A 26,828-nucleotide genomic window follows, 5' to 3' on the forward strand; every position below is an offset into this window, starting at 1 on the left:
TTTTGTTGATTTTGGTTGAATTTTTGGGGTTTTTTGGGTGAATTTTGGTTGAATTTTTGGGTTTTTTTTGGGTTGATTTTGATTGAATTTTGGGGTTTTTTTGGGTGAATTTTGGTTGAATTTTTGGGTTTTTTAGGTGAATTTTGGTTGAATTTTTGGGGTTTTTTGGGGTGAATTTTGGTTGAATTTTTGGGGTTTTTTGGGTGGATTTTGGTTGAATTTTTGGGGGTTTTTTTGTGAATTTTGGTTGAATTTTGGGGTTTTTTTTTTGGATTTTAGTTAATTTTTTTTTAATTTTTTGGGGATAAATTTAAAAGACTTTTTGGGATTTTTTTTGTAAATTTTGGTTCCTTTTTTGGTTTTTTTTTAAGAGATTTTTTCTGTAACTTTTGTGATTTTTTTGGGTCTTTTTCTTTCAATTTAGTTCCTTTTTGGGGTCATTTTAAGGCAATTTTTCTACAGATTTTTTTCAATAATTTCCTCAAAAATTCCCATTTTTTTTCGCTTTTTTCCCATTTTCCCCCCGTTTTTTCCCCTTTTTCCCCTTTTGGATTTTGGGGATTTTTCTGCAGATTTTGGGATTTTTAGGGGGATTTTTCTGTAAATTTTGGTTGTTCTTTTGAGAATTTTTCTGTAAATTTTGGGATTTTTTGGGGATTTTTCTTTCAATTTCAGTTCCTTTTTTGGGGTCATTTTAAGGCAATTTTTCTACAGATTTTGGGATTTTTAGGGGGAATTTTTCTGTAAATTTTGGGATTTTTTTGGGGTCTTTTCTTTCAATTTTAGTTCCTTTTTTGGGTCATTTTAAGACAATTTTTCTGCAGATTTTGGGATTTTTTGTGTGACTTTTCTGTAGATTTTGGGGGTTTTTTTAGGGATTTTTCTTTCAATTTTAGTTCCTTTTTTGGGGTCATTTTAAGACAATTTTTCTGCAGATTTTGGGATTTTTTGTGTGACTTTTCTGTAGATTTTGGGGGTTTTTTAGGGATTTTTCTTTCAATTTTAGTTCCTTTTTTGGGTCATTTTAAGACAATTTTTCTACAGATTTGGGGATTTTTTTGAGGATTTTTCTGTAAATTTTGGGATTTTTTGGGGATTTTTCTTTCAATTTTAGTTCCTTTTTTGGGGTCATTTAAGGCAATTTTTCTACAGATTTTTTTCGATAATTTCCTCAAAAATTCCCATTTTTTTTGCTTTTTCCCAATTTCCCCCCGTTTTTTCTGCTTTTTTCCCCTTTTGGACTTTGGGAATTTTTCTGCAGATTTGGGGATTTTTTGGGGGGATTTTTCTGTAAATTTTGGGATTTTTTTGGGGTCTTTTTCTTTCAATTTCAGTTCCTTTTTTGGGATCATTTTAAGGCAATTTTTCTGCAGATTTGGGATTTTTTTGGATTTTTCTTCCAATTTTGGTTCCTTTTTTGGGGTCATTTAAGGCAATTTTCTACAGATTTTTTTCAATAATTTCCTCAAAAATTCCCATTTTTTTTCGCTTTTTTCCCACTTTCCCCCCGTTTTTTCCCCTTCTTACCCCTTTGGATTTTGGGAATTTTTCTGCAGATTTTGGGATTTTTGGGGGGATTTTTCTGTAAATTTTGGGATTTTTTTGGGATTTTTCTTTCAATTTCAGTTCCTTTTTTGGGGTCATTTTAAGGCAATTTTTCTACAGATTTTTTTCAATCATTTCCTCAAAAATTCCCATTTTTTTTGCTTTTTTCCCACTTTCCCCCCATTTTTTCCCCTTTTTTCCCCCTTTTGGATTTGAGAATTTTTCTGCAGATTTTGGGATTTTTGGGGGATTTTTGGGGCAGATTTGGGATTTTTGGGTGACTTTTCTGTAGATTTTGGGGGTTTTTTTAGGGATTTTTCTTTCAATTTTAGTTCCTTTTTTGGGGTCATTTTAAGGCAATTTTTCTACAGATTTTGGGATTTTTTCTGATTTTTCTGTAGATTTTTGAACTTTTTTTTTGGCTGATTTTCCCATAAATTTTGGATTTTTTTTTCAATAATTTCCTCAAAAATTCATTTTTTTCCGCTTTTTTTCCCATTTTCCCCCCGTTTTTTCCCCTTTTTCCCCCCTTTTGGATCTGGGGAATTTTTTGGGGGTCCCCACTGGATTTTTGGGGGTCACTGGGGGTCTCCTGCCAGCAGTCGGGGTCGGGGGAGGTCCCCAAACATTTCGGTTCCGTCGCCCCCTCCCCGCAGCGCCAGGGCTCTCATGGAGGCCGCGATTCGCTCCAGGTCCGGGGGGGCCTGGGGGACACAAAATTTGGGGTTTTTTGGGGGGGTTCTGAACCCTGAAATTATCCTAAATAATCCCTAAAATAATCCTAAATATTCCCCTAAAATTCTCCTGAATAATTCCCAAATTATTCTAAATAATCCCATTTCAATCCCAAAATTTGGGGTTTTCTAGGGGGGTTTTAAAGCCCAAAATCCCCCCAAAATCCCTCTCAGACCCCCCAAACCCCCCCAAATCCCAATGAGATCCCCCCAAAATCCCCCCAAACTCCCCCAAAATCCCTCTCAGACCCCCCCAAATCCCCCCCAAGCCCCCCCAAATCCCCCCAAAGCCCCCAAAATCACCCCAGACCCCCCAAAATCCCCTCTCAGACCCCCCAAAATCCCTCTCAGACCCCCCCAAATCCCCCCAAAATCCCCCCAAACCCCCCCAAATCCCTCTCAGACCCCCCCAAATCCCCCCAAGCCCCCCCAAAGCCCCCAAAATCCCCCAGACCCCCCAAAATCCCCTCAAATCCTCCCAAAATCCCTCTCAGACCCCACCCTCTCAGACCCCCCCAAATCCCCCAAATCCCCCCAAAATCCCTCTCAGATCCCCCCAAAATCCCCTCAAATCCCCCCCAAATCCCCTCAAAATCCCCCCAGACCCCCCCAAAATCCCCCAAATCCCCCAGACTCCCCAAAATCCCCTCAAATCCCCCCAAAATCCCTCTCAGACCCCCCCAAAATCCCCTTAAATCCCCCCAAATCCCCCCAAAATCCCTCTCAGACCCCCCCAAATCCCCCCAAGCCCCCCCAAATCCCCCCCAAATCCCCCCAGACCCCCCCAAATCCCCCAAGATCCCCCCAAACCCCTTTAGACCCCCCAAATCCCCCCAAAATCCCCCAAGCCCCCCCAAACCTCCCCCAAATCCCCCCCAAATTCCCCCAAACCCCTCTCAGACCCCCCCAGGCCCCCCAAATCCCTTTCAGACCCTCCAAACCCCCCAAAATCCCTCTCAGACTCCCCAAAATCCCCTCCAAACTCCCCCAAAATCCCTCCAAACCCCCCTCAGATCCCCCCAAATCTCCCCCAAATCCCCCCAAGATCCCCCCAAAATCCCCTTAAATCCCCCCAAATCCCCCCAAAATCCCTCTCAGACCCCCCCAAATCCCCCCAAGCCCCCCAAATCCCCCCCAAATCCCCCAAAATCCCCTCAAATCCCCCCAAAATCCCCTCTCAGACCCCCCCAGGCTCCCCAAATCCCAATGAGATCCCCCCAAAATCCCTCTTGATTCCCCCCAAATCCCCCAAAATCCCCCCAGACTCCCCAAAATCCCCCCAAATTCCCCAAAATCCCCTCAAATCCCCCCCAAATCCCCCCCAGACCCCCCCAAATCCCCCCAAAATCCCCCCCAGACCCCCCCAAATCCCCCAAACCCCCCCTGACCTTGTGTGCGGAGCCCCCTCGGGGTCCTGGGGGGCTCTCAGGGCCCAGCTGGGCACCGACACCGGCAGGGACCGAGCCAGGGGGGACCCCCCAAAATTTGGGGGGTCCTTCCTCGGGGGGGCTCTCTGGGGGGAGGGGAAGAGGGTGAGAAACCCCCCAAAAAATATCCCAGGGGAAAAAGTGCTGGAAATGCCAAAAAAACACCCAAAATGGGGAAAAACACCCCAAAATCAACCCCAAAATGGGGTAAAATCACCCCAAAATCAACCCCAAAATGGGGTAAAAACACCCCAAAATCCACCCCAAAATGGGGTAAAAGCACCCCAAAATCCACCCCCAAAATATGTTAAAATCACCCCAAAATCCACCCCAAAATGGGGTAAAATCACCCAAAATCCACCCAAAATATGTTAAAATCACCCCAAAATCCACTCCAAAATGGGGTAAAATCACCACAAAATCCACCACAAAATGTGGGAAAAACACCCCAAAATCCACCCCAAAATGGGGTAAAAACACCCCAAAATCAACCCCAAAATGGGGTAAAAACACCCCAAAATCCACCACAAAATGGGGTGAAATCACCCCAAAATCCACCCCAAAATGGGGTAAAATCACCCAAAATCCACCCCAAAATCCACCCCAAAATGGAGTAAAATCAGCCAAAATCCACCCCAAAATACACCCCAAAATGTGCTAAAATGCCCCCAAAATCCACCCCAAATGTGTTAAAATCACCCCAAAATCAACCCCAAAATGTGGAAAAACACCCCAAAATCCACCCCAAAACAGGGGAAAAACACCCCAAAATCAACCCCAAAATGTTAAAATCACCCCAAAATCCACCCCAAAATGTGCTAAAATCACCCCAAAATCAACCCCAAAATGTGTTAAAATTACCCCAAAATCCACCCCAAAATGGGTTAAAAACACCCCAAAATCCACCCCAAAATGGGTAAAATCACCACAAAATTCACCCCAAAATGTGGGAAAATCACCCCAAAATCCACCACAAATTGGGAAAATATTTTAATATATTTCTATCTTATTATTAATTATTTCAATCAAAATCCTACCTACATATGGTAAAAACACCCCAAAATCAACCCCAAAATGGGGTAAAACCAGCCCAAAATCCACCCCAAAATGGGGCAAAAACACCCCAAAATCCACCCAAAATGGGGCAAAATCACCCCAAAATCCACCACAAAATGGGGTAAAAACACCCCAAAATTCACCACAAAATGTGTTAAAGTCACCCCAAAATCCACCCAAAATCCACCTCAAAATGGGGTAAAATCACCCCAAAATCCACCCAAAATCCACCCCAAATGTCCCAAAATGACCCCAAAATCCACCCCAAAATCCACCCCAAAATGGGGTAAAATCAGCCCAAAATCCACCCCAAAATGGGGGAAAAACACCCCAAAATCCACCCCAAAATGTGTTAAAATCACCCCAAAATCCACCCCAAATTGGGGTAAAATCACCCCAAAATCCACCCCAAAATGTGTTAAAATCACCCCAAAATCCACCCCAAAATGGGGTAAAATCACCCCAAAATCCACCCCCAAATGGGGTAAAATCACCCCAAACCCCCAAATTTTCACTCCCAGACCCCAAAATTTCACCCCAAACCCCCAAATTTTGCTTCTAAAACCCCAAATTTTATCTCCCATACCTCAAATTTTCACCCCAAACCCAAATTTAATCCCTAAAACCCCAAATTTCACCTTCCAATCCCAAATTTTGCTCCCAAAATCCCAAATTTTCACCCCAAAACCCCAAATTTCACTCCCAAACCCCAAATTCCTCCCCCAAAATCCCAAATTTCACCTCCCCCAACCCCATATTTTGCCCCCAAAATCCCAAAATTTCACCCCAAAACCCCAAATTTTTTCTCCCAACCCAAACTTTACTCCCCAAACCCCAAATTTTGCTCCCAAAATCCCAAATTTTCAACCCAAAACCCCAAATTTTCACCCCAAAATCCCAAATTTCCCTCCCCAACCCCAAATTTCACCCCCAAAATCCCTAAATTTCACCCCAAAACCCCAAATTTTCACCCCCAAAACCCCAAATTTTGCTCCCAAAATTCCAAATTTTCACCCCCAGACCCCAAATTTCCACCTCAATCCCAAATTTTTCCTACAAAATTCCAAATTTTCCCCCCAAAACCCCAAATTTTTCACTCAACCCCCAAATTTTGCTCCCAAAATACCAAATTTTCACCCCAAAAAACCAAATTTTCACCCCAAAATCCCAAATTTCCCTCCCCCAACCCCAAATTTTGCTCCCAAACCCCAAATTTTGCTCCCAAAATCCCAAATTTTCACCCCCAGACCCCAAATTTTTCACTCAACCCCCAAATTTCACCCCCAAAATCCCAAAATTTCACCCCAAAACACCAAATTTTTCCCCCAAAATCCCAAAATTTTCCCCCAAAACCCCAAATTTTCACCCCAACCCTAAATTTTGCTCCCAAAATTCCAAATTTTCACCCCAAAACACCAAATTTTTCCCCCAAAATCCCAAATTTTCACCCCAAAATCACAAATTTTTCCCCCAAAATTCCAAATTTTTCCCCCAAAACCCCAAATTTTCACCCCCAACCCCAAATTTTGCTCCCAAACCCCAAATTTTGCTTCCAAAATTCCAAATTTTCACCCCCAGACCCCAAATTTTCACCCCCAGACCCCAAATTTTTCACTCAACCCCCAAATTTTTCCCCCAAATTTCCAAATTTTCACCCCAAACCCCCAAATTTTCACCCCAAAATCCCAAATTTCCCTCCCCAACCCCAAATTTTTCCCCCAAAATCCCAAATTTTTCCCCCAAAATCCCAAATTTTCACCCCCAGACCCCAAATTTCACCCCCAAACCCCAAATTTCACCCCCAGACCCCAAATTTTTCACTCAACCCCCAAATTTCGCTCCCAAAATCCCAAATTTTCACCCTCAGACCCCAAATTTTCACCCCCAACCCCAAATTTCACCCCCAAAATCCCAAAATTTCACCCCAAAACCCCAAATTTCACCCCCAAAACCCCAAATTTTCACCCCCAGACCCCAAATTTTTCCCACAAAATTCCAAATTTTTCCCCCAAAACCCCAAATTTTTCACTCAACCCCCAAATTTTGCTCCCAAAATCCCAAATTTTTCCCCCAAAATCCCAAATTTTCGCTCCCAGACCCCAAATTTTCACCCCCAGACCCCAAATTTTTCCCCCAAAATCCCAAATTTTCACCCCCAGACCCCAAATTTTTCACTCAACCCCCAAATTTCGCTCCCAAAATCCCAAATTTTCACCCCCAGACCCCAAATTTTCACCCCAAAATTGCAATTTTTTCTCCCAAACCCCAGAATTTCACCCCCCAACCCCAAATTTTCACCCCAAACCCCCAAATTTTCACCCCCAGACCCCAAATTTTCACCCCCAGACCCCAAATTTTTCCTCCCAAGCCCGAATTTTTCACCGTCGGGGCTCTCGGGCTCCGATTCGGGCTCGGGGTCGTCCTCGGGACCCCTCCCCCACTCCTCGTCCATCAGGAACAGCCCTGGGGGGGAGGGGAGGGGGGGGGAGGGGTCAGGGCACCCCAAAATATCCCCAGGACCCCCCCAAGAGACAAAAACAGACACAAAATTCCATCCAGAAACCCCAAAATCCCCCAAAATCACCCCAAAATCCCATCCAGAACCACCAAAATTCCCCAAAATCCCCCAAAATCCCCCAAAATCCCATCCAGACACCCCAAAATTCCCCAAAATCCCCCCAAATTCCCATCCAGACACCCCAAAATCCCCCAAAATCCCCCAAAATTCCCCAAAACAGACACAAAATCCCATCCAGAAACCTCAAAATTCCCAAATTATCCCCAAAATCCCATCCAGAACCCCCAAATCCCCCCAAAATCCCATCCAGAAACCCCAAAATCCCCCAAAATCCCCCCAAAATCCCATCCAGACACCCCAAAATCCCATCCAGACACCCCAAAATCCCATCCAGACAACCCAAAATTCCATCCAGACACCACAAAATTCCCAAAAACAGACACAAAATCCCATCCAGAAAACCCAAAATCCCCCAAAATTCCCCAAAATTCCATCCAGACACCCCAAAATCCCCCAAAATCCCCCCAAAATCCCATCCAGAAACCCCAAAATTCTCCAAAATCCCAAAAACAGACACAAAATCCCATCCAGACACCCCAAAATTCCCAAAATCCCCCCAAAATCCCATCCAGAAACCCCAAAATCCCCCAAAATTCCCCAAAAACAGACACAAAATCCCATCCAGAAACCTCAAAATTCCCCAAATTCCATCCAGACACCCCAAAATTCCCAAAATCCCCCCAAAATCCCCTCCAGACACCCCAAAATCCCCCAAAATTCCCAAAATACCCAAAACAGACACAAAATTCCATCCAGAAACCCCAAAATTCCCCAAAATCACCCCAAAATCCCGTCCAGACACCCCAAAATTGCCCAAAATCCCCCAAAATTCCCCAAAATCCCCCCAAAATTCCCCCATTTCCCCCCCAAATCCCTCCAAAATTCCCAAATTCCCTCCAGACCCCCCCAAATTCCCCAAAATCCCCCAAATTCCCCCCAAAATCCCCCAATTTCTCCCCAAAATTCCCAAAAATCCCCCCAAAATTCCCTCCAGACCCCCCAAAATTCCCCCAAATTTCCAAAAATCCCCCCCAAATTCCCAAAATTCCCCCCAAATTCCCCCCAAATTGTCAAAAATCCCCCCCAAAAATCCCCTCCAGACCCCACAAAATTCCCCAAATTCCTCCAAAATTCCCAAAAATCCCCCCCAAATTCCCCAAATCCCCCCTAAATCCCCCAAATCCCCCCGAAATCCCCCAAAATCCTCCCAAAATTCCCCCAATCCCCCCAAAATTCCCCAATTTCCCCCCCAAAATCCTCCCCAAAATTCCCAGATTCCCTCCAAACCCCCCCAAAATCCCCCAAATTTCCCAAATCCCCCCAAAATCCCCCAATTTCTCCCCAAAATTCCCAAAAATCCCCCCTAAATCCCCCAAAATTCCCCAAATTCTCCCCAAAATTCCCCCAAAATCCCCCAAATCTCCCCAAAATTCCCAAAAATTCCCCAAATTTCCCAAATCCCCCCAATTTTCCCCCAAATCCCCCCCAGTGCCCTCCCAGTTTCCCCTCCCCCCTCACCAGTAACGTCACTGGGAGCCGCCCCCTCCTTCCTCATCCTCATCCTCACCCCGGGGGGGGTCCCGGGGGGAATTTGGGGATTTTGGGGGGAATTTTTGGGATTTTGGGGAAAAAAATTGGGATTTTGGGGAAAAAAATTGGGATTTTGGGGGGGATTTTGGGGAAAAAAATTGGGATTTTGGGGGGGATTTTGAGAGGGAATTTGGGGATTTTTGGGGGGATCGAGGGAGGGAATTTGGGAAAAAAAATTGGGATTTTGGGGGGGATTTTGAGGAAAATTTTGGGGATTTAGGGAGGGAATTTGGGGAAAAAAATTGGGATTTTGGGGGGGATTTTGAGGAAAATTTTGGGGATTTTGGGGGGGATTTTGAGGAAAATTTTGGGGATTTTGGGGGGGATTTTGGGAGGGAATTTGGGAAAAAAAATTGGGATTTTGGGGAAGGTTTTGGGGAAGATTTTGGGGATTTGGGGGAAAAAAATTGGGATTTTGGGGGGGATTTGGGGGAAAAAAACTGGGATTTTGAGGAAGATTTTGGGGAAAAATTTGAGGATTTTGGGGAAGATTTGGGGGATTTTGGGGGGGATTTTGGGGGAAAAAATTGGGATTTTGAGGAAGATTTTGGGAGGGATTTTGGGGAAAAATTTGAGGATTTTGGGGGGGATTTGGGGGATTTTGGGGAGGATTTTGGGGGGGATTTGGGGGATTTTGGGGGGGATTTTGGGGGGGATTTTGAGGATTTTGGGGAGGATTTTGGGGGGGATTTGGGGGATTTTGGGGGGGATTTTGGGGGGGATTTTGGGGATTTTGGGGGGGATTTTGGGGGGGATTTTGAGGATTTTGGGGGGGATTTTGGGGGGGATTTTGGGGATTTTGGGGGTTCAGCTCCCGGTGGGCTGCAGCGATTTGGGGCAGGAATTTTCGGGTGGCCTCACCCAGGGGTCCCGGGCCGTGATGAAGCAAAGTGGGGACCCCCCCTGGAGCCCCCCAAAAACCCAAAACGGCCACGTCGGGACCCCCGGGACCCCCCCGGAAAACCTCGGCGGCCGCCAGGAGAGCGGCCCAGCCCGGAGGGGGAGGGGAAACCATCGGGGGGGATTTGGGGGGGATTTGGGGGGTCCGGGGGGGATTTGGGGGGGATTTGGGGGGATTTGGGGAGGATTTGGGGGGATTTGGGGGGTCCTGGGGGAGGTTTGGGGGGGATTTGGGGGGGATTTGGGGGGTCTGGGAGGGATTTGGGGGGGATTTGGGGGGGATTTAGGGAGGATTTGGGGGGGATTTGGGGGGGATTTGGGGAGGGTTTGGGGGTCCTGGGAGGGATTTGAAGGGATTTGGGGGGGATTTGAGGGGTCCTGGGGGAGGTTTGGGGGGTCCTGGGGGGGATTTGGGGGGGATTTGGGGGGGATTTGGGGAGGATTTGGGGAGGATTTGGGGGGTTTGGGGGGGATTTGGGGGGTCCTGGGAGGGATTTGGGGGGGATTTGGGGGATCCTGGGGGGTCCTGGATGGGATTTGGGGGGGTCCTGGATGGGATTTGGGGGGTCCTGGGGGGATTTGGGGGGTCCTCGGGGGGTTTGAGGGGTCCTGGGGGGATTTGGGGGGTCCTGGGAGGGGTTTGGGGGGGATTTGGGGGGGATTTGGGGGGTCCTGGGGGGGATTTGGGGGGGTTTGGGAGGGGTTTGGGGGGTCCTGGGGGGGATTTGGGGGGGATTTGGGGGGTCCTGGGGGGATTGGGGGGGATTTGGAGGGGATTTGGGGGGATTTAGGGGGATTTGGAGGGGATTTGGGGGAGTTTAGGGAGGATTTGGGGGGTCCTGAGGGGTTTGGGGGGTCCTGGGGTGGATTTAGGGAGGATTTGGGGGAGGTTAGGGGGGGTTTAGGGGGGATTTGGGGGGTCCTGAGGGGTTTTGAGGGGTCTTGGGAGGGTTTGGGGGGATTTGGGGGGGGCTTAAGGGAATTTAAGGGGATTTTGGGGGTCCCGGAGGGGTTTGGGGGGGATTTTGGGGGTCCCGGAGGAGTTTTTGGAGGGTTTTGGGGGTCCCGGAGGGGTTTTGAGGGGTTTTGGGGAGGGTTTGGGGGTCCCGGAGGGGTTTTGGGGGGTTTTGAGGGGGTTTGGGGGGATTTTGGGGGTCCCGGAGGGATTTTGGGGGGATTTTGGGGGTCCCGGAGGGGTTTTGAGGGGATTTGAGGGGATTTTGGGGGTCCCGGAGGGGTTTTGAGGGGATTTGGGGGGGTTTTGGGGGTCCCGGAGGGGTTTTGGGGGGTTTTGAGGGGATTTTGGGGGTCCCGAAGGGGTTTGGGGGGGTCCGAAGGAATTGGGGGAGGGGGGGGTTGAGGGTCCCGAGGGGATCACGCGGGGATTTGGGGGAAAAAAAGGGAATTTTGGGGGTCCCGGGGGGTTTTTGGGGATCCCGGAGCGGATTTCGGGGGTCCCGGAGCGGTTTTGGGGGGTCCCGGGGCGGTTTTTGGGGGTCCCGGGTCCGGGGGGGGTCGCGGCACCACCGGAACCGCTCGGCGGCCCCGGGGCCGCCCCCAAGATGGCGGCAGCGGAAGAGGCGTGGCTACGTCACGGAATGGGCGTGGCCAAAGCGCTCAACAACCAATGAGAGCGCGTTTAGGGCGGGGCGGCGGGAAAAATATGGGCGTGGTTTACTTTTGATTGACGTGAGCTCCGCGTCTCCCATTGGTTGGCGGGCGGAGTGGGCGTGGCTTAACCCGGTGGGGGAATGGGCGTGGTTTCCATGGGGAGGGGCGGAATCGGCGGCTCTGATTGGTCGGCGGGACAGGAAGGGGGCGTGGCCGGAAGCGGAAGCGCCGGGAGCGGAATGGAGGAAGAGGAGGAGGAGGCGGCGGCGGCGGGTGGGAGGGTGAGGCCTCCCCTCCCCCACCCCCGGGACCCCCCTGATTGTCACCTCCCCTTTGTCATTGTCACCTCTCCTGTGATTGTCACCTCTCCTCTCATTGTCACCTCTGATTGTCACCTCCCCTTTGTCATTGTCACCTCTCCTGTGATTGTCACCTCTCCTCTGATTGTCACCTCTCCTGTGATTGTCACCTGCCCTCTGTCACCTCTCCTCTCTTTGTCACCTCCTCTTTGTCATTGTCACCTCTCCTGTGATTGTCACCTCTCCTCTCATTGTCACCTCTCATTGTCACCTCCCCTTTGTCATTGTCACCTCTCCTGTGATTGTCACCTGCCCTCTGTCACCTCTCCTTTGTCATTGTCACCTCTCCTGTGATTCTCACCTCTCCTGTCATTGTCACCTCTCATTGTCACCTCCCCTTTGTCATTGTCACCTCTCCTGTGATTGTCACCTGCCCTCTGTCACCTCTCCTCTCATTGTCACCTCCCCTCTCATTGTCACCTCTCCTCTGATTGTCACCTCTCCTGTGATTGTCACCTGCCCTCTGTCACCTCTCCTCTCTTTGTCACCTCTCCTCTCATTGTCACCTCCTGTGATTGTCACCTCCCCCCCTCTCATTGTCACCTCCCCCCTCTGTCACCTCTCCTCTCATTGTCACCTCCCCCCCCATTGTCACCTCTCCTCTGATTGTCACCTCTCATTGTCACCTCCCCTCTGATTGTCACCTCCCCCCCTCTGATTGTCACCTCTCATTGTCACCTCTGTTCTGATTGTCACCTCCTGTGATTGTCACCTCCCCCCCCCTGATTGTCACCTCTCATTGTCACCTCTCCTGTGATTGTCACCTGCCCTCTGTCACCTCTCCTCTCATTGTCACCCCCCCTCTGATTGTCACCTCCCCCCTCTCATTGTCACCTCCCCTCTCTCATTGTCACCTCTCTCCTCTCATTGTCACCTCCCCTCCCCCATTGTCACCTCCCCTCCTTCCCCTGGGTGTCACCGCGTTGGGTGGGGGGTGGTGACGGTGACAGTGACAGTGACAGGTGACAGAGACAGGGACAGTGACAGTGACAGTGACGGTGATGGTGACAGTGACAGTGACAGGTGACAGTGATAGTGACAGTGAGGGTGACAGTGACAGTGACGGTGACGGTGATGGTGACAGTGACAGGTGACAGACAGTGACAGTGGCAGGTGACAGGGACAGTGACAGCAGTGGGGGTCACAGGGGGGTGACAATGGTGGTGGCACTGATGGGGTGGTGATGGTGACACAGCAATGGTGACACAGTGACGGTGACACGGCGGTGACAGTGACACAGTGACACGGTGACACAGTGGCGGTGACACAGTGACGGTGACACAGTGACAGTGACACAGTGACAGTGACACAGTGACAATGACGGTGACAGTGACACAGTGACAGTGACAGTGACACAGTGACAGTGACACAGTGACAGTGACACAGTGACAGTGACAATGACCCAGTGACAATGACCCAGTGACAGTGACACAGTGACGGTGACACAGTGACAGTGACACAGTGACACAGTGACAGTGACACAGTGACACAGTGACACAGTGACGGTGACACAGTGACAGTGACACAGTGACACAGTGACGGTGACACAGTGACGGTGACACGGCGGTGACAGTGGCATTGATGCTTTTGGTCACAGTGACACGGTGACAATGACAATGACACAGTGACAGTGACACAGTGACAGTGACAGTGACACAGTGACACAGTGACAATGACACAGTTACAGTGGCACAGTGACACGGTGACAATGACAATGACACAGCGACAATGACACAGTCACAGTGACACAGTGACGGTGACACAGTGACAGTGACACAGTGACAATGACACAGTGACGGTGACACAGTGACGGTGACACGGCAGTGACAGTGGCATTGATGCTTTTGGTCACAGTGACACGGTGACAATGACAATGACACAGTGACAGTGACACAGTGACAGTGACACAGTGACAGTGACACAGTGACAATGACACAGTGACGGTGACACAGTGACACAGTGACAGTGACACAGTGACGGTGACACAGTGACAGTGACAGTGACACAGTGACAGTGACACAGTGACAGTGACACAGTGACAGTGACACAGCGACACTCACGGTGACGGTGACACTGACACAGTTACGGTGACACAGTGACAGTGACACAGTGACACAGTGACAGTGACACAGTGACGGTGACACAGTGACAGTGACACAGTGACAGTGACACAGTGACACAGTGACAGTGACACAGTGACGGTGACACAGTGACAGTGACACGGTGACACTCACAGTGCCGGTGACATGGTGACTCAGTGACAGTGATGGTGACACGGTGACGGTGACACAGTGACGGTGACACGGTGATGGTGACAGTGACACAGTGACAGTAACACGGTGACACAGTGACGGTGACACGGTGACAGTGACACGGTGACACTCACGGTGACGGTGACACTGACACAGTTACGGTGACACGGTGACGGTGACACGGTGACGGTGACGGTGACACGGTGCCGGTGACACTGACCCCGTGTCCCCCCCGTGTCCCCAGGTGTTGCTGGCCCTGCCCGGGGTCGCTGTCCCCGTGTCCCTCCCCCCGCGGCCGCTGAGGGGAAACCTCCGAGTGCTGAGGGGGGTGAGACTGGGAGAGACTGGGAGGGACTGGGAGGGACTGGGATAAACTGGGATAAACTGGGAATGGGACTGGGAATGGGATAAACTGGGATAAACTGGGATAAACTGGGAGGGACTGGGATAGACTGGGATAAACTGGGATAAACTGGGAGGGACTGGGATAAACTGGGAGAGACTGGGATAAACTGGGAGGGACTGGGAATGGGATAAACTGGGATAAACTGGGATAAACTGGGAGGGACTGGGATAGACTGGGATAAACTGGGATAAACTGGGAGAGACTGGGATAAACTGGGAGGGACTGGGAATGGGATAAACTGGGATAAACTGGGAATGGGATAAACTGGGAATGGGATAAACTGGGATAAACTGGGAATGGAACTGGGATAAACTGGGAATGGGACTGGGATAAACTGGGATAAACTGGGAATGGAACTGGGATAAACTGGGATGGACTGGGATAAACTGGGATGGACTGGGAGGGACTGGGAGGGAACTGGGGGGGACTGGGATTGGAACTGGCAGGGAACTGGGATGGACTGGGATAAACTGGGAATGGAGCTGGGATAAACTGGGAGGGACTGGGAGGGACTGGGATGGACTGGGATAAACTGGGAGGGACTGGGGGGGACTGGGATAAACTGGGATGGACTGGGAGGGAACTGGGATGGACTGGGAGGGACTGGGATGGACTGGGATAAACTGGGATAAACTGGGAGGGACTGGGATGGACTGGGAAGGGAACTGGGGGGAACTGGGAATAGAACTGGGATAAACTGGGATGAACTGGGAGGGACTGGGAGGGACTGGGATAAACTGGGAGAGACTGGGAATGGGACTGGGGGGGATTGGGATGGGACTGGGAGCAACTAGAAGGGACTGGGAGGGAACTGGGGAGGACTGGGGGAACTGGGATGGACTGGGATAGACTGGGGTGAACTGGGATGGGATTGGGATGGACTGGGAGGGGATTGGGATGCACTGGGATAAACTGGGATAAACTGGGAGGAACTGGGAGGGACTGGGATAAACTGGGAGGGACTGGGATGGACTGGGATAAACTGGGAGGGAACTGGGATGGACTGGGGGGGAACTGGGATAAAGTGGGAGGGGACTGGGATGGGCAACCATTGGTCCATACTGGTTTATACTGGTCTGTACTGGTTTATACTGGTCCATACTGGTTTATTCTGGTTTATACCGGTTTATACTGGTCTGTACTGGTTTATACTGGTTTATACGGGTTTATACTGGTCCGTACTGGTTTATACTGGTCCGTACTGGTTTATACTGGTCTGGACTGGTTTATACTGGTCCGTACTGGTTTATACTGGTCCGTACTGGTTTCTGGCAGCCGCAGGACCTGGTGCTGCAATGGGAACCCCTGGAGAGGCCCTGGGAGCCCCCCGGTGACGCGGTGAGAGCCCAAAAATCCCCAAAATCCCCCCAAAAATTCCCCAAAATCCCCAAAATCCCCCAAAATCCCCCAAAATCCCCCAAAATTCCCCAAAATTCCCCCAAAATCCCCAAAATTCCCCAAAATTCCCCAAATCCCCCCAAATTCCCCAAAATTCCCCAAAATTCCCCAAAACCCCCCAAAATTCCCCCAAAATCCCCCAAAATTCCCCCAAATCCTCCCAAAATTCCCAAAATTCCCCAAAAGTCCCCAAAATTCCCCAAAATCCTCCCAAAATTCCCCAAAATCCCCAAAAATTCCCCAAAATTCCCCAAAATTACCCCAAAAATTACCCAAAATTCCCCAAAATTCCCCAAAATTCCCCAAAATCCCCCAAAATTCCCAAAATTCCCCAAAATCCCCCAAAATTCCCCAAAATCCCCCAAAATTCCCCAAAATCCCCCCAAATTCCCCAAAATCTTCCCAAAATTCCCCCAAATCCCCCCAAAAATTCCCCAAAATTTCCCTCCCAAAAGACCCTAAAATCCCAAAATTCCCCCAGATCCCCCAAAATTCCCCAAAAAATTCCCCAAAAAATTCCCCCAAAATTTCTTAAATCCTCCCCTCAAAATTCCCCAAATCCCCCAAAATTCCCCAAAATCCTCCAAAATTCCCAAAATTCCCCAAAATCTCCCAAATTTCCCAAAATTCCCCCAAATCCTCCCAAAATTCCCCCAAAATTCCCCAAAAAATTCCCCCAAAATTCCTCAAATCCTCTCCCCAAAATTCCCCAAAATTCCCCCAAAATTCCCCAAATCCCCCCAAAATCTCCCCAAAATTCCCCAAAATTCCCCAAAATTCCCCCAAAATTCCTCCAAATTCCTCAAAATTCCCCCCAAATCCTCCCAAAATTCCCCCAAAATTCCCCAAAAAATTCCCCCAAAATTCCTCAAATCCTCCCCCCAAAATTCCCCAAAATTCCCCAAAATCCCCCAAAATTCCCCAAAATCCCCCAAAATTCCCCCAAATCCCCCCAAATTCCCCAAAATCTTCCCAAAATTCCCCAAATCCCCCAAAATTCCCCAAAATTCCCAAATTTTCCCCAAAATTCCCTAAAAATCCCCAAAATTCCCCCAAAATTCCCCAAAATTCCCAAATTTCCCCCCCAAATTCCCAAATTTTCCCCCAAAATTCCCAAATTTTCCCCAAAATTCCCAAATTTTCCCCAAAATTCCCAAATTTTCCCCAAAATTCCCGAATTTCCCCAGGACCCCCCTGACCCCGGCTTCGAACCCGACTGGGCCGTGCTGAGCCCCCCCCGGCCCCGCCCGGATCCCGGTACCCAAATCTGGGAATTTCGGGAAAATTTGGGGGAAAATTTGGGATTTTGGGGGAAAAATTGGGATTTTGGGAAATTTTGGGGAATTTTGGGGAATTTTGGGGGGATTTTGGGGAATTTTTGGGGGATTTTTTTCGATTTTTGGGGGATTTTTTTTGGATTTTTGGGGGAAATTTTGGGGGAGAATTTGGGATTTTGAGGAATTTTGGGGGATTTTGGGGGAATTTTTGGGGGAAAATTTGGGATTTTGAGGAATTTTTGGGATGATTTGGGGGGAATTTTTTTGGGATTTTTGGGGGATTTTTTGGGGGGATTTTAGGGAATTTTTGGGGAATTTTTGGGGGATTTTTGGGGGGAATTTTGGGGGAGAATTTGGGATTTGGGGGAATTTTGGGGGATTTTGGGGGAATTTTTGGGGGAAAAATTGGGATTTTGGGGGAAAAATTGGGATTTTGGGAAATTTTGGGGAATTTTGGGGAATTTTTGGGGGAAAAATTGGGATTTTGGGGGAAAAATTGGGATTTTGGGGGAAAAATTGGGATTTTGGGAAATTTTGGGGAATTTTGGGGAATTTTTGGGGGAAAAATTGGGATTTTGGGAAATTTTGGGGAATTTTGGGGAATTTTTGGGGGAAAAATTGGGATTTTGGGGGAAAAATTGGGATTTTGGGAAATTTTGGGGAATTTTGGGGAATTTTTGGGAGATTTTGGGGAATTTTTGGGGGATTTTAGGGAATTTTGGGGAATTTTTTGAGGATTTTTTGGGGATTTTTGGGGGAAATTTTGGGGGAGAATTTGGGATTTTGAGGAATTTTGGGGGATTTTGGGGGAATTTTTGGGGGAAAAATTGGGATTTTGGGGGAAAAATTGGGATTTTGGGAAATTTTGGGGAATTTTGGGGAATTTTTGGGGGAAAAATTGGGATTTTGGGGGAAAAATTGGGATTTTGGGAAATTTTGGGGAATTTTGGGGAATTTTTGGGGGAAAATTTGGGATTTTGGGGGAAAATTGGGATTTTGGGAAATTTTGGGGAATTTTGGGGAATTTTTGGGGGAAAATTGGGATTTTGGGGGAAAAATTGGGATTTTGGGAAATTTTGGGGGATTTTGGGGGAATTTTTGGGGGAAAAATTGGGATTTTGGGGGAAAAATTGGGATTTTGGGGGATTTTGGGAAATTTTGGGGAATTTTTGGGAGATTTTGGGGAATTTTTGGGGGATTTTAGGGAATTTTGGGGGATTTTTTTTGGATTTTTGGGGGAAATTTTGGGGGAGAATTTGGGATTTTGAGGAATTTTGGGGGATTTTGGGAAATTTTGGGGGGAAATTTGGGATTTTGAGGAATTTTTGGGATGATTTGGGGGGATTTTTTTGGGGATTTTTGGGGGGATTTGGGGGGATTTTGGGGAATTTTTGGGGGGAATTTTTGGGGATTTTTGGGGGGAATTTTGGGGGATTTTGGGAAATTTTGGGGGAGAATTTGGGATTTTGAGGAATTTTGGGGGATTTTGGGGGAATTTTTGGGGGAAAAATTGGGATTTTGGGGGGAAAAATTGGGATTTTGGGGGAAAAATTGGGATTTTGGGAAATTTTGGGGAATTTTGGGGAATTTTTGGGGGAAAAATTGGGATTTTGGGGGAAAAATTGGGATTTTGGGAATTTTGGGGATTTTGGGGAATTTTTGGGAGATTTTGGGGAATTTTTGGGGGATTTTAGGGAATTTTGGGAGATTTTTTTTTGATTTTTGGGGGAAATTTTGGGGGAGAATTTGGGATTTTGAGGAATTTTGGGGGATTTTGGGGGAATTTTTGGGGGAAATTTGGGATTTTGAGGAATTTTTGGGATGATTTGGGGGGAATTTTTGGGGATTTTTTGGGGGGATTTTAGGGAATTTTGGGGAATTTTGGGGGGGATTTTTTGGGGGATTTTAGGGAATTTTGGGGATTTTTGGGGGGAATTTTTGGGGATTTGGGGAGATTTGGGGAATTTTGGGAGATTTTGGGAAATTTGAAGAAATTTTGGGGGAGAATTTGGGATTTTGGAGGGATTTTAGAGAATTTTGGGGGAATTTTGAGGAATTTTGGGGAATTTGGGGGGATTTTGGGAATTTTGGAGGGAATTTTGGGGAATTTTGGGGGATTTTGGGAGATTTTAGGGAATTTTGGAGGATTTGGGGGGATTTTTGGAGATTTTGCGGGATTTGGGGTTTTTGGGGATTTTTGGAGATTTTGGGGAATTTTTCTGGGTTTTGGGGTTTTTTGGGGGGAATTTGGGGGGGATTTTTGGGAATTTTGGTGTTTTTTTTTTTAATTTTGGGGGATTTTGGGGGAGAATTTGGGATTTTGGGGGGAAAAATTGGGATTTTAGGAAATTTGGGGGAATTTTTGGGGGGATTTTGGGGGATTTTTGGGGTAATTTGGGGGATTTTTTGGGGGATTATTGGGGGGATTTTTGTGGATTTTGGGGAATTTTGGGGGGAATTTTTTGGGGATTTTTGGGAATTTTTGGGGGATTTGGGGGAATTTTTCTGGGATTTGGGGTTTTTTGGGGGGATTTTAGGGAATTTTGGGGATTTTTTGGGATTTTTTTGGGATTTTTGGGGAGAATTTGGGATTTTTTGGGATTTATGGGATTTTGGGAGGATTTTTAGGGTTTTTGAGGGGGTTTTAGAGGATTTTAGGGAATTTTGGAGGGGATTTGGGGATTTTTGGAAAAATTTGGGGAAATTTTGGGGACTTTTTTGGGATTTCGGGGGAATTTGGGGGGATTTTTGGGGGGGATTTGGGATTTTTGGGGGGATTTTGGAGGAATTTTGGGGACTTTTTTGGGATTTTGGGGGAAAAATCGGGATTTTGGAAATTTGGGGGGATTTTGGGGGAAAAATTGGGATTTTGGGAAATTTTGAGGAATTTTGGGGTATTTTGGGGGGATTTTAAGGGATTTGGGGATTTTGGGGGGGGGATTTGGGGGGAATTTTGGGGGGATTTGGGGGATTTTTTGGGCCATTTCTGGGCCATTTTTTTTCCCATTTTTGGCCATTTTTTGGGGCATTTCTGGGCCATTTTTTCCCGTTTTTTGGCCAATTTTCCCCATTTTTTTGCTGTTTTTCCCCATTTTTGTGCCGTTTCTCCTCATTTTCCATCTGTCCGTGTCTGTCCAACTTTGGGCCATTTTTGGGCCATTTTTTGCCATTTTTGGTCCATTTCTGGGTCGTTTTTTCCCATTTTTTTTCCGTTTTCTGTCATTTTTTCCCATTTTTTTTTCCATTTTTTCCTCATTTTCCGTCCATCCATGTCCGTCTGTCCCACTTTGGGCCATTTTTTGCCATTTTTGGGTCATTTCTGGGCTGGTTTTGGGCCATTTTTGGCCATTTTTGGGCCATTTTTTTCCCATTTTTGGGTCATTTTTGGGCCATTTTTTCCCATTTTTTTGCCGTTTTTTCCCATTTTTTTCCCTTTTTTCCCATTTTTTGCTGTTTTTCCCCATTTTTGTGCCGTTTTTCCCCATTTTCCGTCTGTCCATGTTTGTCTGTCCAACTTTGGGCCATTTTTTGCCATTTTTGGGCCATTTCTGGGCCGTTTTTTCCCATTTTTGGGCCGTTTTTTGCAAATTTTTTCCCATTTTTTGCCCTTTTTTGCCATTTTTTCCCATTTTTTTGCCGTTTTTCCCCATTTTTGTGCCATTTCCCCTCATTTTCCGTCTGTCCGTGTTTGTCTGTCCAACTTTGGGCCATTTTTGGGCCATTTTTTGCCATTTTTGGTCCATTTCTGCGTCTTTTTTTCCCATTTTTGGGCCATTTTTTGCCATTTTTGGGCCATTTCTGGGTCTTTTTTTCCCATTTTTGGGCCATTTTTTGCCATTTTTGGGCCATTTCTGCGTCTTTTTTTCCCATTTTTGGGCCATTTTTTTCCCATTTTTGGGCCATTTTTTTGCCATTTTTTGGTCATTTTTTTGCCGTTTTTTCCCTTTTTTTGCCGTTTTTTCCCATTTTTGTGCCGTTTCTCCCCATTTTCTGTCTGTCCGTGTCTGTCTGTCCAACTTTGGGCCATTTTTTGCCATTTTTGGGCCATTTCTGGGCCATTTTTTCCCATTTTTTGCTGTTTTTTCCCATTTTTGTGCCGTTTCTCCTCACTTTCCGTCCGTCCATGTCCGTCTGTCCCTCAGCTTGGGCAGGGAGCTTTGGGCCATTTCTGGGCCGTTTTTTCCCATTTTTGGGCCGTTTTTTGCAATTTTTTTTCCATTTTTTGCCCTTTTTTTGCCATTTTTTGCCATTCCTTTTCTGTTTTTCCCCATTTTTGTGCCGTTTTTCCCCATTTTCCTTCTGTCCGTGTCTGTCTGTCCAACTTTGGGCCATTTTTGGGCCATTTTTTGCCATTTTTGGGCCATTTCTGGGCCATTTCTGGGCCGTTTTTTCCCATTTTTGGGCCGTTTTTTGCAAATTTTTTTCCATTTTTTCCCTTTTTTTTGCCGTTTTTTCCCATTTTTTTGCCGTTTTTTCCCATTTTTGTGCCGTTCCTCCTCATTTTCCATCTGTCCCTCAGGTTGGGCCGGGGGTTTCTCGCTGGCTCTGGGGGAGCTGCGGGGGCTGCGCCGGGGCCCCCCCGGGCTGAGCCCCCCCTTTCTGCTGCTGCTGCCCCGGGACGGGGGTCCCGCCCCTCCCCCCCTGCACCTCCCCCGGGGGGGGCTCCGGAAAATCCGACGGGTCCTGGGATCCCGCCTGCGCCCGTGAGTAACACCCCGAAAACACCCCAAAACAGCCCAAAAACAGCCCAAAAACAGCCAAAAAAACAGCCTGAAAACAGACTGAAAACAGCCCAAAAAACACCCTGAAAACAGCCTGAAAACTGCCCCAAAACAGCCCAAAACAGCCTGAAAACAGCCCAAAACCAGACTGAAAACTGCCCCAAAACAGCCTGAAAACTGCCCCAAAACAGCCTGAAAACAGCCCCAAAAACAGCCTGAAAACAGCCCGAAAACACCCTGAAAACAGCCTGAAAACAGCCTGATAACACCCCGAAAACAGCCTGAAAACTGCCCCAAAACAGCCCCAAAATACCCTGAAAGCAGCCCAAAAACAGCCCAAAAAACACCCTGAAAACAGCCCAAAAACAGCCCAAAAAACAGCCTGAAAACAGCCCAAAAACAGCCTGAAAACAGCCCCAAAACAGCCCAAAAAACACCCTGAAAACAGCCTGAAAACAGCCTGAAAACAGCCTGAAAACAGCCCAAAAAACAGCCTGAAAACAGCCCAAAAAACAGCCTGAAAACAGCCCAAAAAACAGCCTGAAAACAGCCTGAAAACAGCCTGAAAACAGCCCAAAAAACAGCCTGAAAACAGCCCAAAAACACCCTGAAAACAGCCTGAAAACTGCCCAAAAACAGCCCAAAAACAGCCTGAAAACTGCCCAAAAACAGCCCCAAAAAAAGACTGAAAACAGCCCAAAAACAGCCTGAAAACTGCCCCAAAAAACACCCTGAAAACAGCCTGAAAACAGCCCAAAAAACAGCCCAAAAACAGCCTGAAAACACCCCGAAAACAGCCTGAAAACAGCCTGAAAACAGCCCAAAAAACACCCTGAAAACAGCCCAAAAAAAAGCCTGAAAACAGCCCAAAACCAGCCCAAAAAACACCCTGAAAACAGCCCAAAAACACCCCGAAAAACAGCCTGAAAACAGCCCAGAAAACAGCCCAAAACCACCCCGAAAAACAGCCCAAAAACACCCCGAAAACACCCCGAAAACAGCCTGAAAACTGCCTGATAACAGCCCAAAAACAGCCCAAAAACAGCCCAAAAACAGCCTGAAAACAGCCTGAAAACAGCCCAAAAACAGCCCGAAAACACCCTGAAAACAGCCCAAAAACACCCAACAATAGCATTGAGACCCCTCCCCAAAAACACCCCAAAAACACCCCGAAAACCACCCCAAAAACAGCCAAAAACACCCCAAAAACACCCCAAAAACCACCCCAAAAACAGCCAAAAAACATCCCGAAAACACCCTGAAAACAGCCCAAAATTACCCCCAAAAACACCCCAAAAACACCCCAAAAATACCCCAAAAACACCCAAAAAACACCCCAAAAACACCCAAAAAACACCCCCAAAACACCCAAAAACACCCCAAAAAACACCCCAAAATACCCCAAAAACACCCCAAAAACACCCCCAAAAAAACACCCCAAAAACACCCCAAAAACACCCAAAAACACCCCAAAACAACCCAAAAACACCCCAAAAACACCCCAAAAATACCCCAAACCACCCCAAAAACACCCCAAAAACACCCGGAAATTACATGAGACCCCTCCCCAAAAACACCCCCAAAAACACCCCAAAAACACCCCAAATATCCCTGAGACCCCTCCCCAAAAACACCCCAAAAACACCCCAAAAATACCACAAAAACACCCCAAAAACACCCCAAAAACACCCCAAAAACACCCCAAAAATACCCCAAAAACACCCAAAAACACCCCAAAAACACCCCAAAAACACCCCAAAAATACCCCAAAAACACCCAAAAACAGCCCGAAATTACCTGAGACCCCTCCCCAAAATCCCAGAGACCCCTCCCCAAATTCCTCCCTCCCCAAATCCCAGAGACCCCTCCCCAAATTCCTCCCTCCCCAAATTCCGGCGCCCCCCACCCCAAAATTTCGAGACCCCCCCGAGAATTTTGGGGTCCCCCCCGAATTTTGGGGTCTCCCCCCGAATTTTGGGGTCCCCCCCCCCGAGTTTTTGGAGACCCCTCCCCAAATTCCCCGCAGGTGTCCTGGGGACCCCCGGCTGCTGCTCCTGGCGACCCCCGAGGACCCCCCCGAGACCCCCCCCGAGCCCGGCCTGGTCACTGTGAGCGACCCCCAAAATATGGGGAGGGGTCCCCGAAATTTGGGGGGGTCCCAAAATTTGGGGGAGGGTCCCTAAAACTCGGGGGGACCCCAAAATAGGGGGGGAGGGACCCCAAAATATGGGGAGGGTCCCCGAAATTTGGGGGGGTCCCCAATTATGGGGGGAGGTCCCCAAATATGGGGGGGGGTTCCTAAAATTTGGGGGGAGGGACCCCAAAATATGGGGGGGGTCCCCAAAATTTGAGGGGGGTCCCAAAATATGGGGGGGTCCCTAAAACTCGGGGAGACCCCAAAATATGGGGAGGGGTCCCCGAAATTTGGGGGGGTCCCCAAATTTGGGGGGGGTCCCTAAAACTTAGGGAGACCCCAAAATATGGGGGGGGGGTCCCCGAAATTTGGGGGGGTCCCAAAATCCGGGGGGGGTCCCTAAAACTCGGGGGGACCCCAAAATATGGGGAGGGGTCCCCGAAATGTGGGGGGGGGGTCTCCGAAATTTAGGGGGGTCCCTAAAATTTGGGGGGGGTTCCCCTAAATGTGGGGGGGATCCCTAAAATCCGGGGAGACCCCAAATTTGGGGGGGTCCCTAAAATTTGGGGGACCCCAAAATATGGGAGGAGGGGTCCCAAAATATGGGGAGGGGTCCCCTAAATTTGGGGGGGTCCCTAAAATTTGGGGGGGTCCCCAAATATGGGGGGGTCCTCAAAATTTGGGGGGGGGCCTAAAATATGGGGGGGTCCCTAAAATTTGGGGGGAGTCCCAAAATTCGGGGAGACCCCAAAATGTGGGGGGGGTCCCTAAAATTTAGGGGGGGTCCCCAAATATGGGGGGGTCCTCAAAATATGGGGGGGGGACCCCAAAATATGGGGGGGGGTCCCCAAATATGGGGGGGTCCCCAAAATATGGGGGGGGACCCCAAATATGGGTGGGGTCCCCAAAACTCGGGGAGACCCCAAAATTTGGGGGGGGGTCCCAAATTTGGGGGGGTCCCTAAAATCCGGGGAGACCCCAAAATTTGGGGGGGTCCCTAAAACATGGGAGGGGTCCCCAAAATATGGGGGGAGGGACCCCAAAATTTGGGGGGGGGTCCCTAAAATTTGGGGAGAGTCCCAAAATTTGGGGGAGGTCCCAAAAATTTAGGGGGGGTCCCTAAAGTTTGGGGGGGGGGTCCCCAAATATGGGGGGGGTCCCCAAAATCCCAGGAGACCCCAAAATATGGGGGGAGGGACCCCAAAATTTGGGGGAGGGGTCTTTAGGGTGGGGGTTGAGGGGGATTTTGGGGGGTCCTGAGGGAATTTGGGGTCATTTTGGGGGGTCCTGGGGGGGATTTTGGGGGTCCCGGGGGGGTTTTGGGGGGATCCTGGGGGATTTTTGGGGGTCCCGGGGGTGTTTTGGGGGGTCCCAGGGTGATTTTTGGGGGTCCCAGGGTGATTTTTGGGCTCCCAGAGTGATTTTTGGGGGTCCCGGGGGTGTTTTTGGGGTCCCAGGTTGATTTTTGGGGGTCCCGGGGGTATTTTTGGGGGTCCCGGGGCTGTTTTTGGGGGTCCCGGGGGTGTTTTTGGGGGTCCCAGGTTGATTTTTGGGGGTCCCAGGTTGATTTTTGGGGGTCCCGGGAGTGTTTTTGGGGGTCCCAGGGGTGTTTTTGGGGGTCCCAGGGTGATTTTGGGGGTCCCGGGGGTGTTTTTGGGGGTCCCAGGGTGATTTTTGGGGGTCCCAGGGCGATTTTTGGGGGTCCCAGGGTGATTTTTGGGGGTCCCGGGGATGTTTTTGGGGGTCCCGGGGGTGTTTTCGGGGGTCCCAGGGTGATTTTTGGGGGTCCCAGGTCTGTTTTTGGGTGTCCCGGGGGTGTTTTTGGGGGTCCCGGGGCTGCTTTTGGGGGTCCCGGGGATGTTTTTGGGGGTCCCGGGGCTGTTTTTGGGGGTCCCGGGGAGGTTTTTGGGTGTCCCAGGGCGATGTTTGGGGGTCCCAGGGTGATTTTGGGGGTCCCAGGGCGATTTTTGGGTGTCCCGGGGGTGATTTTGGGGGTCCCAGGTCGGTTTTTGGGGGTCCCGGGGGTGTTTTTGGGGGTCCCAGGGTGATTTTTGGGGGTCCCGGGGGTGTTTTTGGGGTGTTTTTGGGGTCCCTGACCCCCCAAATCCCCCCAGCGGCTGCTGCAGGGTCCCTACGCCGCCACCCTGGGGGGGCTCAGCCGCCTTTTGGGGGGGCCCCGGGGGGAGACCCCCGAGCCCGAGCCCCCCTTCGAGGTCCTCACCTGCGTGAGTGGGCGGGGCTTAAAGGGGGCGGGGCTTAAAGGGGCGGGGCTTAAAGGGGCGGGGCTTAAATAGGCAGGGCTGGAGGGGGCGGGGCTGGAGGGGGCGGGGCTTAAAGGAGCGGGGCTTAAAGGGGCATGGCTAAAGGGGGCGGGGCTTAAAGGGGCGGGGCTTAAAGGGGCGGGGCTTAAAGGGGCGGGGCTTAAAGGGGCAGGGCCGGAGGGGGCGGGGCTTAAGGGGGCGGGGCTTAAAGCGGCTGTGCTGGAGTGGGCGGGGCTTAAAGGGGGCGGGGCTTAAAGAGGCTGTGTTGGAGTGGGCGGGGCTTAAAGGGGCGGGGCTTAAAGATGCTGTGTTGGAGTGGGTGGGGCTTAAAGAGGCAGGGCTGGAGGGGGCGGGGCTTAAAGGGGGCGGGGCCTAAAGAGGCTGTGCTGGAGTGGGTGGGGTTTAAAGGGGCGGGGCTTAAAGGGGCTGTGTTGGAGTGGGCGGGGCTTTAGAGGGGCGGTGCTTAAAGGGGGCGGGGCTTAAAGGGGCTGTGTTGGAGTGGGCGGGGCTTAAAGGGGCGGGGCTTAAAGAGGCTGTGCTGAAGTGGGCGGGGCTTAAAGGGGCGGGGCTTAAAGGGGC

The 26,828-nt window shown here is 49.4% G+C and overlaps 2 protein-coding genes across 2 annotated transcripts in view; one reads left to right on the forward strand and one right to left on the reverse strand.

The window, feature by feature from the left end:
* Nucleotides 1-1,573: 1,573 nt before the first annotated feature.
* On the reverse strand, nt 1,574-9,563 carry AKT1S1 (AKT1 substrate 1). Its single transcript, XM_058859606.1, has 4 exons — nt 8,859-9,563; nt 7,145-7,225; nt 3,668-3,792; nt 1,574-2,249 (listed from the first exon to the last, which is right to left on the reverse strand). The coding sequence occupies exons 1-4, from the start codon at nt 8,899-8,901 to the stop codon at nt 2,124-2,126; spliced, it is 375 nt and encodes a 124-aa protein (XP_058715589.1). The 5' UTR covers nt 8,902-9,563; the 3' UTR covers nt 1,574-2,123.
* A 2,077-nt stretch (nt 9,564-11,640) lies between these two features.
* Nucleotides 11,641-26,828, forward strand: part of TBC1D17 (TBC1 domain family member 17) — a 35,657-nt gene continuing 20,469 nt past the window's right edge. Inside the window, exons 1-7 of the mRNA XM_058859753.1 lie at nt 11,641-11,722; nt 14,297-14,380; nt 15,734-15,796; nt 17,044-17,113; nt 21,653-21,836; nt 23,881-23,962; nt 26,103-26,213. Of these exons, the coding sequence (XP_058715736.1) occupies nt 11,681-11,722; nt 14,297-14,380; nt 15,734-15,796; nt 17,044-17,113; nt 21,653-21,836; nt 23,881-23,962; nt 26,103-26,213 (636 nt within the window). The 5' untranslated portion in view covers nt 11,641-11,680. The remainder of the gene's footprint in view (nt 11,723-14,296; nt 14,381-15,733; nt 15,797-17,043; nt 17,114-21,652; nt 21,837-23,880; nt 23,963-26,102; nt 26,214-26,828) is intronic.

Source organism: Poecile atricapillus, chromosome 30 (assembly GCF_030490865.1).
Source record: "Poecile atricapillus isolate bPoeAtr1 chromosome 30, bPoeAtr1.hap1, whole genome shotgun sequence".
Classification (NCBI taxonomy): domain Eukaryota; kingdom Metazoa; phylum Chordata; class Aves; order Passeriformes; family Paridae; genus Poecile; species Poecile atricapillus.